General features: G+C 41.6%; 1 protein-coding gene across 6 annotated transcripts in view; it reads left to right on the forward strand.

The window, feature by feature from the left end:
• NAA16 (N-alpha-acetyltransferase 16, NatA auxiliary subunit) overlaps positions 1-3928 on the forward strand; it is a 65615-nt gene extending 61687 nt beyond the window's left edge. For all 6 annotated transcript variants that reach the window (XM_070471173.1, XM_020879752.2, XM_020879753.2 and 3 more), the window contains 2 exons: positions 947-1044; positions 1821-3928. In XM_070471173.1, the coding sequence (XP_070327274.1) occupies positions 947-1044; positions 1821-2018 (296 nt within the window). In that variant the 3' untranslated portion in view covers positions 2019-3928. The remainder of the gene's footprint in view (positions 1-946; positions 1045-1820) is intronic.
• The last annotated feature ends 10989 nt before the right edge of the window (positions 3929-14917 follow it).

The raw sequence follows: 14917 nt of genomic DNA on the forward strand, positions 1-14917 counted from the left end.
ATGTAATTAGCTATGCTCCTACTTTAAGCCATGTATTTAAATATTTTAACCTAAGCTTTCTTGTTGTAAAGGGAAACTGCTTGGTTCTGTTACCTATGAAAAAAGTTAATTCCTATGAAAAATTACTGTACTTCTTGGTAGTAAGGGCAGGTGAGAATTTCTCATCAAAAACACAGGATAATGGAAGAAGATAGTTCTTAATAATAATGGGAAATGCCTTTCTAAGCATTATGTGATGTTCTCAGAAAAAGATAATTTTTGCCTCACTAAAAAAGAAAAAGCCATAAAGAAAATCAAAAGGCCAAGAAGGGAAAATACTCACAGATGTGTAACTGATTAAATTTAGCAGTACACATACTAATCTAATAGATCAATAATAAACATACAAATCAATAAAAGACCAGCAGAAAAAGGAACATGGACCATGTAGTTTACGGGGGAACATAAATTGGATTTTACTTCAAAATAGCTCTAAAAGTGACTTTCTTCATGAATATGCAAAGATTTTCTTGTTGTCCATCTATCACACTGCTCTTTGATAACAGTTTGTTCCTTAGGTGTTCTATTTTAGAGTATCATGTTTCAGAAATGATTTTAGTTGAAATACTGACTGATGCCACAGGGGTAGCCCATATTTACATTTCTGAGGGGTGGAGTTGTTAACCCTGGTCCTGGTAAATGTTTCACAGCCATCTTTTATCATAGAAAAAGCCCCAGTTGGTAGGGGGCTTTTTTTGTATGTGTCTAAACATAGTACGAATACTCTCCTTGTGGCCCCAAGCTGTCAGTGGGATATCATGGAATAGGGAGTTAGGGAAAAAAGGCCACAGTTGTGTGCAGCCCACTGCTGACTGGATACCTGGAGCCACATTTTACGTCACTGGTTGGTTCAGATCAAATGTAAGATGTCCACATTTACTGGTTTTGAAATGTCTTGGCATTTCAGGTGCTAAAATGATGTATTTTCTGGACAAGTCAAGGCAAGAGAAAGCAATTGCTATTGCCACTAGACTGGATGAAACTATAAAAGATAAAAATGTAAAGGTAAGATTTTTCACAAGCCTGTTGCCACAGATTGTGGATACCGAGTGAGCTAACAAAACTTCTCTTTGCAACGTAATTCCTGAGTGTGCCTTCAGAGTTACGTCTGGATTTGAATCTCAGCTCTGCTCGCTGTGAGCTGTATCATGTTAGGCAATTTACCTCTTTAGCATCCTTTTCCTCATTTATAAGTTGAGGATGAAAATATGGTCCATCTCAGAGTTAGCATAACAGTTAACTGAAAGAGTAAACTGTGAGGTGCTTGGCATGTAGTAAGCACTCAGTAAATGGGAACTATTACTGTTAATAAAGGACACTTTCAATGATCATGGCTTTCCTGGTGGCTCAGAGGGTAAAGCGTCTGTCTGCAATGTGAGAGACCCGGGTTTGATCCCCCGGTCGGGAAGATCCCTTGGAGAAGGAAATGGCAACCCACTCCAGTACTCTTGCCTGGAAAATCCCATGGACCCTGGTAAGCTACAGTCCATGGGGTTGCAAAGAGTCACATACGAATGAGCAGCTTCACTTAAATGATTATAGTTTCAGAGATTCACCTTTTTAAAGTATTAGAATTCTGTTGCTTTTTCAAGGCCTCATAGAAATGATTTTTTAAGTGTTCTTTTTTGTGGTGATTACTTGTTATAGATAGCAAGAAGTTATTTTTGGGTGAGGCCTTCTTGATTTTCTATTGCTTAATTAACAAACTACATCTTTTGATTAAGGTGATTATTAACCAGACTATTTTTTAAATAACTTTCATTTTTTCCTTGTTTACATAGACTTTAATAAAGGTTTCTGAGGCGCTGCTCGATGGCAGCTTTGGGAGCTGCAACTCCCAGTATGAGGAGTACAGGATGGCCTGTCACAAGTTGCTTCCCTTCACTTCTGCTTTCCTGCCCACTCTGAGCGAATTCGGCAGTCACCGCGCGGCTCTGAACCACACAGCCAACTGTGATGTCTTGGCAAATGAAACTTGAAATCCTCTAGAAAGTTGACATCTCTTAGACTCAAAGCTGAATTCAGGTCAAGGTTTCTTTTCCAGCTTGTATTTTATTTTTTTTATTTATTTATTTTTTTCCAGCTTGTATTTTAATATAGATAAGAAATGAAATACTGTTGGCCCTTGAACAACATGGGTTTGAATCGCAAGGATCCACTTAATGTGTTGATTTTTTTCCGTAGTAAATACTACCTTACTCTGTCGTCCGCGGTTGGTTGAATCTGATGCAGAACCCAGGTAGGGAGGAACTGTGTGTGCACAGGTGGCCAACTATAAGTGTATGTGTATTTTTGACTACATGGAGTGTCAGCGCACCTAACTGTTGCTTTGCGCAAAGGTCAGCTGTGCTTGGATATCATTTTTTTGAATGGAGTATTCCGTAAGCTTATTTTATTCTTTACCTGACTCTGCCACTTTACGTAAAAATCTGTTAAAATTACCTGTTTGTTCTTGTACAGTTGTAAATTTTTCCGTTGTTAGCATTGTGATGGTTGCTGTCACTTCATATTGTAATGATGATAATTTCTTAATTAACCTAAGTTGAATCCAGCTCCACTGTATTATTTTCTTTAGATTCAGGTTTCATTTCAGAATTCTATGTTTTGATCCCTTCTTGGTTTGCTTTGTTATTGTCTGTTTGCTTTTTAAAGCACATCAACATTCAAGTATTAACTGTATGTCAGAAATGGTATGGAACTCCTTTTGGCAAATATTTATTTAAAGCTTAACTTTAGTGTGATACTTTGTCCACCTTAATTTTTTTCTGGTGTACCGTTTTCTTCTTAATATCCATGAAAATGCTATTGTCTGTTGAATAAGGGTACTGCAGTTTTATGTTGATGATTCAGGGTTTGGGGATCCATTTGCCTCTTAATCATGAAAATTCAGTGGTGAATTTGTAGCATATCTAGGTCAGACTTGAAGATCCACAGGCGAGAATTACGCTTTTTTGACTGAACTGCTTTGTGTGTTCCCAGGTAGTCTAAGTAGTCTGTATGTGAGTGGTGTGCTTCAGGAGGGCGTATGGGGCAGAAGACAACTTTCAGTGAGGTGTTTTTACTCTTATAGCTATACACTGACTATTAAATACGTTTTAATATCAGCAAAAGGGGAATCTAGACCATCAGCTAGTTCTGTTACCGAGTCCAAGCTCACTCTGCTTGCCACACGACAGGGCAGTGAATCCCAGAGACGAGCTGTTGAGACAAGGAAGAGACTTTATCTGGAAAGCAGCTGACCGAGAAGATGGCAGGCCTGGGGCCTCAAATAACCATCTCACAGGGTCTGGATGCCAGATTCTTCTATAGATCAGAGATGGGGGGAGGTGAGGAAGCAAAGTAGAAAGACTCTGAGTCTTGCAAACATCTTCCAGAACGGCAGGCTTCAGTCAGGGGATGTGTTAATCTCCCCCTTCGGCCATCTGCAGGTAGACAGGGCTCTGAACAAAGGCACTTTAGTTTATAGGCAAGCACAGGGCCAGGGTCCTCCAGCCAAGCCATTAAGTATGATCATAACAAAAGTAAGTCAAAGAAACCATTTCCAACATGGAGTCAGAATTGGCTTCCTCCCTGCAACAGTGTAACTATTAAAACATAGTGTTGTTGAGCAATATTGGGGGGGGGGATAGCTTTTGTTCTATCTTGTACAGAAAACAGTAATAGCATCATTGAATATGTTTTTTTCAGAACCATATGTCTGTAACTTTAATACTTCCTTTTAAGACAAATATAAATTCAAAAGAGATTTTATTTAGAGAAACTGTTCTAGTTAAAATTGTTTTCCTTCACACTAAGTTAATATTTAGATTCATAATTGTTGAGGGAAAAGAATTCAGTGTAAAATAATGCCAACCTATATAATGCTGTAATAAATTATTTTGTACTTGTGTTTGTGTTGTTGCTTCATACTATCAAAATTGCTTATTTGTGTTTTTTTATTGCTTTACACTATCAAAATATTTTTGCAAAGTGTTTTTCTTTGAGAGAATACAAAATTATCTTAGTTTTACAAGTTTATTTTTTAAAAAATAACCACCTACCAGTATTAGTGCCACAACAGCTTGGCTTCTTTTTAGTGTTTTAATAATATTAGAAGTAGGCTATCTTTGTCACTAAATACCCTGGGAAACATGTAATTTGTCATGTTACTGTCAGTAAGTGCCATTTCTTTAAAAGATGCCAGTTAATCATAATTTATGTGTAAATTGTGCTTTCAACAGCAGTCTTTAAAAAGGATTCCATTGGGATCGTTGGAGTTTCTGAGTTACGTAGGGTGGGTACAGTGGAAATGTGGGCAGTTAGGTTTAAGGTGTGGAAGGCAGGAAGAGAGTGACACTGGGATTAGTGAGATCCAGTGGTATGTTCCTCTGTGTGTAGAGATTGTATCTCTTTACTCCCATCCCACTTTTAGAGTGTAAGTGTGGCAAACCTGGACTGTGGATAGGGATCCTTTTTAGTGAGGGTTTTGTATCATGTCCCTCAGTCGTGTCCCTCCACCCTATCCCAAGTTTGGCAGAGGACCTTTTAGTTTTGGAAAGCTACAGGAGAATGATAAACCTAAAGGAGATGCATCTGAGAGCCAAGTACTTAGTGAGATCTCTAGTCTCGGCATGAAAAGTCCTTTGAGCTTGCCCGGTTTATCGGAACAGATAGGAAAAGGCAGATTCGTGTGATTGTGTCATGACTTCAGAATTTGACTTTAGGTTTCTTGTGGTTTCTCTCTTTTTTGGCCATGCCACATGGCTTGTGGGTTTTATTTCCCTGACCAGGGGTGGAACCTGTGCCCCCTGCAGTGGAAGCACTGAGTCTCCTGAACACTGGACTGCTAAGAAATCCCTGGTTTCTTCCTTGAGGAATGCATTTAGCAGGCAAAGCCCACAGGGTGAAAAGCTATATGATTCAGTCTATGTTTTATTGAGCATCTTCTATGTGTCAGACATTGTTCCAGGTATGACAAACACAGTAGTGAACAAAAGTGTCCTTATTTTCATGGAGTTTATATTTTAGTAGGGGAGAGCAAACAAATTTTTATCTAATGTCAGGTAGTGATAATTACTGTGAAGAAAAATCAGATTTCTGAAAAGCATTATTGAATGTAAGAAGATTGAAAGGCTTTTTAAGGATTGAAGGAAAGTTACTTTGAGCTTAAAATTGTATATCCAAGCAAATTAGCATTAGAAGATGATAGCATTTAAAAATATCCTTAGTCATAGAAACCTCAGATTTGCCTTAGAAAGGTCCTGGTAGAAAATGCTTTTGGAACAATATTAAGAGGTAACAGAATCGGGAAGATGTTCCTAGAGATACAACGAGAAGAGTGATCAAGTAACTTTGCAGAGTTTACTGTTACCAAGTTATTTTTAATGTAACAATTAAAATTCTAGGCATTACCATCAGGGCTGGAGTTGGAGGTACAGACTTAAAGTAAGAGCTGAAGTGCCTTAAGAGGACCCTACATTGAAAAGATTAAGAAATTGATGAATTTTTCACTATGCACAAACATAAATGTGATTATTAAAAACTATCATAAAACAAATATAAAAGAAGAAAATTTATCTGGTGGAAAGCAGAAAAAGAGGAACAAAGATTACAGTGAATGAAAAATTCTGATGGACCACTGATGACAATAAATGGGTTAAACTCAGATTTTTAAATTGTATTAAAATTATTTATACACTTGAAATAAAAGCATGGAGATAGAAGCACAGCAAGCTAATATGAACCAGAATAAAGATGGAGTAATAGTTTGAATAGAATTTAATGCAGAATACAGTGGCAAAGAGGAATTATTTATACACTGATAAAAATACAAATTTAACACTAAAAATTAAATGGTAAAAAATTGAAAATTTTTTAACTGTAGTGATACATATTAACTGGACTTACTGTGATGATCATATTGCAGTTTGTACATACAGTGAATTGTGTTGTACACCTGAAACTGTTGCCTCAGTCATCTCAATAAAAATATGAGAAGATATGTCTACTGTTGACTTACATGCACTTACTTATACCTTAGTTTATATCAAGCAAAAATACAGTGCTGAAAGAGAAGTAGAAATACCAAATTACAACTGCAGATTTTTTTTTTCCATTTATTTTTATTAGTTGGAGGCTAATTACTTTACATCATTGCAGTGGTTTTTGTCATACATTGAAATGAATTAGCCATGGATTTACATGTATTCCCCATCCCGGTTCCCCCTCCCACCTCCCTCTCCACCCGATCCCTCTGGGTCTTCCCAGTGCACCAGGCCCGAGCACTTGTCTCATGCACCCAACCTGGGCTGGTGATCTGTTTCACCTTAGATAATATACATGTTTCAATGCTGTTCTCTTGAAACATCCCACCCTCGCCTTCTCCCAGAGTCCAAAAGTCTGTTCTATACATCTGAGTCTCTTTTTCTGTTTTGCATATAGGGTTATCGTTACCATCTTTCTAAATTCCATATATATGTGTTAGTATACTGTAATGGTCTTTATCTTTCTGGCTTACTTCGCTCTGTATAATGGGCTCCAGTTTCATCCATCTCATTAGAACTGATTCAAATGAATTCCTTTTAATGGCTGAGTAATATTCCATGGTGTATATGTACCACAGCTTCCTCATCCATTCGTCTGCTGATGGGCATCTAGGTTGCTTCCATGTCCTGGCTATTATAAACAGTGCTGCGATGAACATTGGGGTGCAGGTGTCTCTTTCAGATCTGGTTTCCTTGGTGTGTATGCCCAGAAGTGGGATTGCTGGGTCATATGGCAGTTCTATTTCCAGCTTTTTAAGAAATCTCCACACTGTTCTCCATAGCGGCTGTACTAATTTGCATTCCCACCAACAGTGTAAGAGGGTTCCCTTTTCTGCACACCCTCTCCAGCATTTATTGCTTGTAGACTTTTGGATAGCAGCCATCCTGACTGGCGTGAAATGGTACCTCATTGTGGTTTTGATTTGCATTTCTCTGATAATGAGTGATGTTGAGCATCTTTTCATGTGTTTGTTAGCCATCTGTATGTCTTCCTTGGAGAAATGTCTGTTGAGTTCTTTGGCCCATTTTTTGATTGGGTCATTTATTTTTCTGGAGTTGAGCTGGAGGAGTTGCTTGTATATTTTTGAGATTAATCCTTTGTCTGTTGCTTCGTTTGCTATTATTTTCTCCCAATCTGAGGGCTGTCTTTTCACCTTGCTTATAGTTTCCTTTACAACTGCAGATTTTAATACATCTTTTTCCTCTCTCAAAAATTGAAAGATAAGCAGATAAAACAGCAGTTAACTGAAAACTAATTACACCATGTAATTAGTTTGAGATAGAGTGTATATTACTCTTCACTAAATACGTGATTGGGAAGGGTTTACTGTTTTTAAGTAGGATGGGCCAAGAAAGCATTTCTAGTGGGACGACATTTGGACAGCTTTGCTGATCAGATATTGGTGGGAGGAACTTTTCCAGGAGGACTTCACAGGCTCAAGGCCTTGAGGTGAGAATTGTTACTGGACGACTGAGTGGCCACGTGTCTCTAGTTTTTTACTATGTTGTGGAATAAAGATGGTTGGACACTGTAGATTTAAGTAGCTACAAAATTTAGGAATTACAATGGATTTCAATGCCTGGTGACTCCTCTGAGAAGAGTTAATGAGGTCTGGTACGTTTTTAGCTATGAAATAGCCTGGATAGTCTCATTAATAGACTTGGTTCTTAACAATTTGTTAAAATGATTTTAATTACTAATAGCACACCTACTAGCTCTACCTCCTTCCTCCTGAACGTGTGGATGTTATTTCTAAAGTTTCCAGGTGGCTCAGTGGTAGAGAATCCGCCTGCCAGTGCAGGAAACAGTTTTGATCCCCGGGTCAGGAAGATCTCTGGAGGAGGAAATGGCAACACACCCAAGTGTTCTTGCCTGAAAAACCCCATGGACAGAGGAGCCTGGTGGGCTACAGTCCGTGGGACCGCAATGAGTTGAACGAGACGGAGCACGCACCATACAAGTTGTGATTAAGTGAACCTTCTTTATCTTCAAGTTGCTAAAGTGTCTTTGTATCACCTGAGTTGGATTATGTGTTAGCCTTGGCTCTTGGGAGTCCCTGAATCTGCAGCCATATCATCAGTTCCCACAGCTGATTTCGGACTGGTTGGAGATTTTCTAATTATCAGAAGCTAAGACTGCCTTTAAAAGGACTTCTGTCTGGACCATTGCTGAATTCTGAAAGCCAGCTCACCTATCCTCACCCTATCCTAATCCACCAAGGATCTGTTGGGACTAAGCCTGTTGACAGAGCTGTGGCCCATTTCATAGTGAACACTTAAGACATAACCCCTCTGGCTTGTTCTCAGCCAGACTCTCATCCTCATTATCTGTTTTTCTTAGGCTTCCCTCTGTGCCTCTTCCTTTTATTCTGTACAACTTACCCTCTGGGAATATTCCACTCCTTGGTTATTTGTTGTTCTGTTGCTAAGTCGTGTCTGACTTTTTGCCACCCCACGGACTGCAGTACACCAGGCTTCCCTGTCCTGCACTATCTCCCAGAGTTTGCTCAAACTCGTGTTCATTGAGTCGGTGATGCTATCCAACCACCTCATCCTCTGTCACCCCCTTCTTCTCCTGCCTCAGACCTTCCCTGCCTCAGAGTCTTCCCAGCATCAGTGAGTCAGCTCTTCACAGCAGGTGGCCAAATGTTTTGGAGCTTCAGCTTCTGCATCAGTCCTTCCAATGAGTATTCGGGGGTTGATTTCTTTTAGGATTGACTTGTTCCATCTCTTGTAGAGTCCAAGGGACTCACAAGATTTATTGTAGTTACGGTTATCATAGTTATGATAGTTATGTCAAGAGATATGGTTATCATAGTTCTACACATCTTCCTTCTCTGCCCTCAGCATTTCCTTTTCTCTTGACCTTAACTGAGATCTCCACCCATTATGCGGGTCTTTCAAGTGGAGGCTGTTTATTTTCTCACAGAAAATATGTATCCTTATTCCCAATTACTGCCTTCAGCCCATTATTCCACTATTGTATAAAAACCCATGTTTCTTTGAGATGAGTGTCACTGGGCTGTAGTACCCCAGACCCCTCTTCATTGCCGTGGCTTTTGTACTCCTCTGACTCACAGACAGCTGCGGTGAGAAGTAATGAGTTCTGTGCAGAGCCCTCGGAACGGCCCACACACAGTGCCGGATGAGTGTTCGCAGTCATTGTTGCTATCTCTGTCTCTCTCGCCGCCTTGCTGGGGGCGCCTCCGAGGATGTGGGCTTCTGATGGCTTCTCCAGTGTAGGCGGGCTTTCCGCTGGGCCTCAAGGAATTTCCTTTCCAACAATAGGAGCTCTGGCTGGGCTCCTCCTGAGACCTCTGGCGCCTGTGTGCTGGCTCTGCCCACAGGGACAGCACTGCGTTTAGTGACTCCCCACCAGGTGCCTGTGGCCGTAAGGTGGGGAGCCTAAGAAACCAAGGCTAGGCCCCTCGCAGAGATTCTTTTTTTTCCCCCTCTTTAGAGATTCTTTTTTTTCCCCCTCTTTATCAGTGAAAGAGGAGAGTGAAAAAGCTGGCTTAAAACTCAACATTCAGAAAACTAAGATCATGGCATCCAGCCCCATCACTTCATGGCAAATAGAAGGGTGAAAAGTGGAAACAGTGGCAGATTTTCTTTTCTTGGGCTCGAAAATCACTGCAGATGGTGACTGCAGCCATGAAATTAAAAGATGCTCTTTGGAAGAAACTCGATGACAAACCTAGACAGCATTTAAAAAGCAGAGGCATCACTTTTGCTGACAAAGGTCTGTATAGTCAAAGCTATTTTTTTCCCCAGGAGTCATGTACAGATGAGAGAGTTGGACCATAATGAAGGTTGAGCACTGAAGAATTGATATTGTTTCTAACTGTGGTCCTGGGAAAGATTCTTGAGAGTCCCATGGACAACAAAATCAAACCAGTCAATCTTAAAGAAAATCAACCCTGAATTATTCATTGGAAGCACTGATGCTGAAGCTGAAGTTCCAATACTTTGGCTCCCTGCTACAAAGAGCCAACTCATCAGGAAAGACCCTGATGCTGGGAAATGTTGAGGGCAGGAAAAGAAGGGGACGACGGGATGAGATGGTTAGCATCACTGACACAACGGACATGAATCTGCGCAAACTCCAGGAGATGGTGAGAAACTGGGGAGCCTGGCGTGCTATAGTCCATGGGGTCGCAAAGAGTTGGACATGGCTTAGCACCTCAACAACAACAATGAAAAATAATAATGATCAAAATATGTCCCATAAATTAACTAATGAAAACATAGTAACAAAGCATAGCGATTCTAAAAATACCCCACAGTAGACTGTAGAGTAATGTGGTTTAAAAGACAGCACTCGGTGATTCAGACCTGATTGGCCTGGGACAGAGCTGGGAAATGTAAGAACCTGTGTGGCCCAGGAAGAGAGCTGCTGTGTGTGGCTCGGAGACCATGGTTCCCCATCCTGCCTGCATGTTAAAATTACTTAAGGAAAGTTTAAAAAATACTGCACTTAGGACACTCATCCACATATTCTGATGCAGTTGATCCGAGTGAGGGCTTGGCCCTAGACATTTTATGTAAGCCCCCCTTTAGGATCTGATTCTGATGTTGACATGCTCTGTCCTGGGAACTGATAAAATAGAAATGGAAGAGCTTTCAGAGTGTGGGGTGGCCATGCTGGAGGGAGGATCACGGGGGACCACTCATTGCTTGCTTTGGGAGTGTCTTCTTGGTTCTTCAGGACTCTATTCCCAGTAATCTGAGACCAGGGCATCGAGGAAAGAACACAGGTTTTGGAGGAAGATGGGCATCGCCTTTCAAGTTGGCCGGAGATGCCGTTCCAGCTGGATGACTTGGAGCGAGTCATGTCCCCACTGTGCCTCATGGGTGATGCAGTGCAAACGTTGCTTCATTGTAGCCTGCCCGCAGCCACCTGTAAATGGAAACTGTCCTCTTTAGTAAATGTTTGAATCTCTTTTTGTTTCTCTGCAAGGTAGTTGGTTGGAGCCTTCTGAGCCCAGAGAGGCAGTTGCTTCTTCTAAGCTCACCCTGTTTGAATCACAAACTACGGCCAGTTCCTGCAGCTGTCCACAAATGCCCTGGGTCAGGACTGTCCCCATACAAGGCTGTGTCTCCTGAACCAAAGAGCCTACCTCATAAATCATATTAAAGACTGCGAATGGTTATATGAAAAGGGTTATGAAAAGATGAAAATCCAATGACTAGGTAACATTTCATAAGGAAGTATAAATTTAAGGTTTTGATACAATATGTAATTATATAAAATGGGAGCCAGCCTGGAGAATCCAAGTTGAGGGTTCTAAGAGATCATCTTCCTATTTTTCATGGCACCTGGATGGTTAGATAATGAAAAAAGAAAGAAAATTCAGAGATCTATGGAGAGAGATGGAGAAGGAAATGGCAACCCACTCTAGTATTCTTGCCTGGAGAATCCCAGGGACAGAGGAGCCTGATGGGCTGCTGTCTGTGGGGGTCGCACAGAGTCAGACACGACTGAAGCGACTTAGCATGCATGGAGACAAATTTTAAATCCCAAGGCTCTGGGTTTCTGGTCTCTTATCTACAGTCTCTATTGTTTAATAATAATTCTTTACATTTCTAATATCCTGCTGGTCTTTAGAATAATTATTCAGTTCAGTTCAGTTGCTCAGTCGTGTTTGCCTCTTTGCAATCTCCCTGGACTGCAGCACACCAGGCCTCCCTCTCCATCACCAACTCCCGGAGCTTACTCAAATTCATCTCCGTTGAGTCGGTGATACCATACAACCATCTCATCCTCTGTCGTCCCCTTCTCCTCCTGCCCTCAATCTTTTCCAGCATCAGGGTCTTTTCAAATGAGTCAGCTCTTCGCATCAGGTGGCCGAAGTATTGGAGTTTCAGCTTCAGCATCAGTCCCTCCAATGAATATACTCAGGACTGATTTCCTTTAGGATGGACTGGTTGGATCTCCTCACAGTCCAAGGGACTCTGAAGAGTCTTCTCCAACACCACAGTTCAAAAGCATCAATTCTTCAGCGCTCAGCTTTCTTTATAGTCCAACTCTCACATCCATACATGACTACTAGAAAAACCATAGCTGTGACTTGACGGGCCTTTGTCGGCAAAGTAATGTCTCTGCTTTTTAATTGTTATCACTGCCCAAATTCACCCTTTTCAATGCGTATTGTGAAACTCCCCGGGCTAGCTTGTGAGGGTCTTAATCAGTAATAGACCCCATGACAAGTGCTGCTCTCTAGGGTATATGCCACCTTTGTCATCTACTTTAAAAAAATTATATTTAAAAAAAGCCATAGCCTGCCCCTTTTCCACTTCATCTTCTATCTTGTTATTTCTTATTCTTAAAGTCTGGTTGGAAAAAGTGAAGGGAAAAGATGAGAAGTAAAGAAGGAGAGGTACTTCCCTGGCAGTGCAGTGTTTAAGACTCTGCGCTTCCAATACAGGCGGCGTGGGTTCAATCCCTGGTCGGGGAACTCAGATCCCACATGGCACGGGACAGCTAAGCGCCCCCTGCAGTAGAGAAGCCACATGCTCCAGATCCCACACCCTGCAACTAGAGAAAAGCCCTCAGGCCACAGTGAAGGCGCAGTGCAGCCAAAGCTAAAGAAAGAGAGCCGATTACAGTTAGGCAGGTGGGGAGGAGCTGGTTGGGGGGCTGCGGGAGTGTCGGGGAGCAAGACCTGGTTTGGAACCATGAGCACTGGGCTGCAGGTTTTACTGTCTTGTCCTGTCTCTTGCTGGTTTTTGCCTGGCTTTTCTCATGAGTAAATCGTTTACATTAAGAGGTAGTGTAGAGAGAAAATGGGGTAATACATGCAAAAAGTCTGCTGTATCCCGGTAAATGTTTAACAACTGGCTCTGTGAGGTGAGAGGGGAGAAACCTTGATTTGGAGAATGTGCTGGTTTTGTGGTGTAAATACTCCAGCTGGTTTCAAGCCGCCAGTTTAGCATCACAGAACATGGAGTTGGGAAGGGAAACCATAGCCAGGTCTTTGGAGCCTGGGTGAGCCCGTTCCAGCACCCCGCTGAAACACGTACCCCAAAGGGTTTGAAAACCCACTCTTCTCACATAAGCATTGTGTAACAGCAAATCCTCTGAGAACCACGAAAAAGGCATGGCAGGTTCCGTTGTTGCTGAGTTTTAGTAGCACAGAATAGGAGTTTTAACAAGTGGGGATTAACCATGGATCGAGTGAATGTGAGACCTCCATTAATTTCCTAAAGGAAAAGGGGTCAGGATGGAGCAGAACAGCAGGAAACGCTAATAGTGTCAAACACCCACGTTTAGGATGTAACTAGAGCCTGTTGTTTGGAAACAGGTCATTGGAGGGTTTGGTGACAGGCTATGGAGCCATTCATCTAGAGGTCAGCACTTCGCATCTTTCAGGGATGTCAGTAATCTGAAAGGAGGTGGAAAGAAAAGCATCTTGTCTGTCTGACTTGACACGGGATCTGACTTTAGAAGGAAAATCAAAGATGGAATCAGCAAGGGTTGGTACTTTAAAACTGGGCAGGTAAGTGCTCTCTGGAGTTGAGTGACCAGGGCCCCCAAAACCAGTCTTTTGTTTTAGTGGCAGTCTGACCATCCATCCCTCCATCTGTCTATTCATACAGTCTGTTCATGTGTCCATCCCATCAGGGTCTTCAGTTGAACAAAATAACCTTGAGATACTTCAGAAGCAACAATACCTTTTTTTTTTTTTTTTTTAACAAATACCTTTTAAATACATCTTAAATTCAATTTGGTACATCTGCTTCCATGATAATCAATTAGGCAATTTTAAAATTATTTATTATGGAAATTTTCGAATAGACAGAAAAGTAGAGAGAAGAGGATAACAGATGCCCAGGTACCTACTACCCAGGTTCAGTCGAGTAGAATCAGTGGAGGAGGGGTTGGGAGGTGGGGTCCATGTCCACTCGGGTGCCCCACTGGCTGCCTGTCTGATTCCATCTATCCCTCCATCCCCCCACCACTTGCTGGGACAGTGTGATTCTAGCCTTCCCGTCTTTTTGCTGGCTTTTCTTCCCTCTGTAACCACCACACCATTACCACCTTGCATGAAATGTTTTGAGATTAATGCTAACAGGAGAGAATAAAATAAGGCCATTCGCAGCAACACGGATGGGCCTAGAGACTATCATACTAAGTGAAGTAGGTCAGACCAGTATCATGTGATATGACTTACTTACGGAATCTAAAAAAGGGATACGAATGAACTCATTTACAAAACAGACATGCAGACATAGAAAGCAATCTTATGGTTACCAAAGGGGAAAGGGCAGAGTGATAAATTAGGAGTTTGGAATTAAGAGATACACCCTACTGTATATAAAACAGATAAACAAGGATCCGCAATATAGTCCAGGGAACTATGTTCAGTATCTTTTAATAACCTCTAATGGAAAAGAATCTGAAGAATACAGACACACACACACACATACATATACATATATATAATACACACATATATATGGGCTTCCCAGGTGGCACTAGCGGTAAAGAACCCTCCTGCCAATGTAGAAGACATGGAGATACAGGTTCGATCCCCGGGTCGGGAAGATCCCCTGGAGGAGGAAATGGCAACCCACTCTAGTATTCTTGTCTGGAGAATCCCACGGACAGAGGAGCCTGGCGGGCTACAGTCCATGGGGTCACAAGTTGGACACGACTGAAGCGACTGAGCCCGCACGCATGACTAAATCGCTTGGCTGGACACCTGAAACTAACACAACATTGTAAATCAACTGTAGTTTAAAAAAAGAAAAGAAAGCTTACACACCACAGGGGAGAGAACATTAAACCAAAAGGCCACACCCTTCCAGGGGGGGTTGTCACAGGCAGTCTGGGAAGGGTAACTGCGTGGATG

The sequence above is a fragment of the Odocoileus virginianus genome, chromosome 8, assembly GCF_023699985.2.
Source record: "Odocoileus virginianus isolate 20LAN1187 ecotype Illinois chromosome 8, Ovbor_1.2, whole genome shotgun sequence".
Taxonomy (NCBI): domain Eukaryota; kingdom Metazoa; phylum Chordata; class Mammalia; order Artiodactyla; family Cervidae; genus Odocoileus; species Odocoileus virginianus.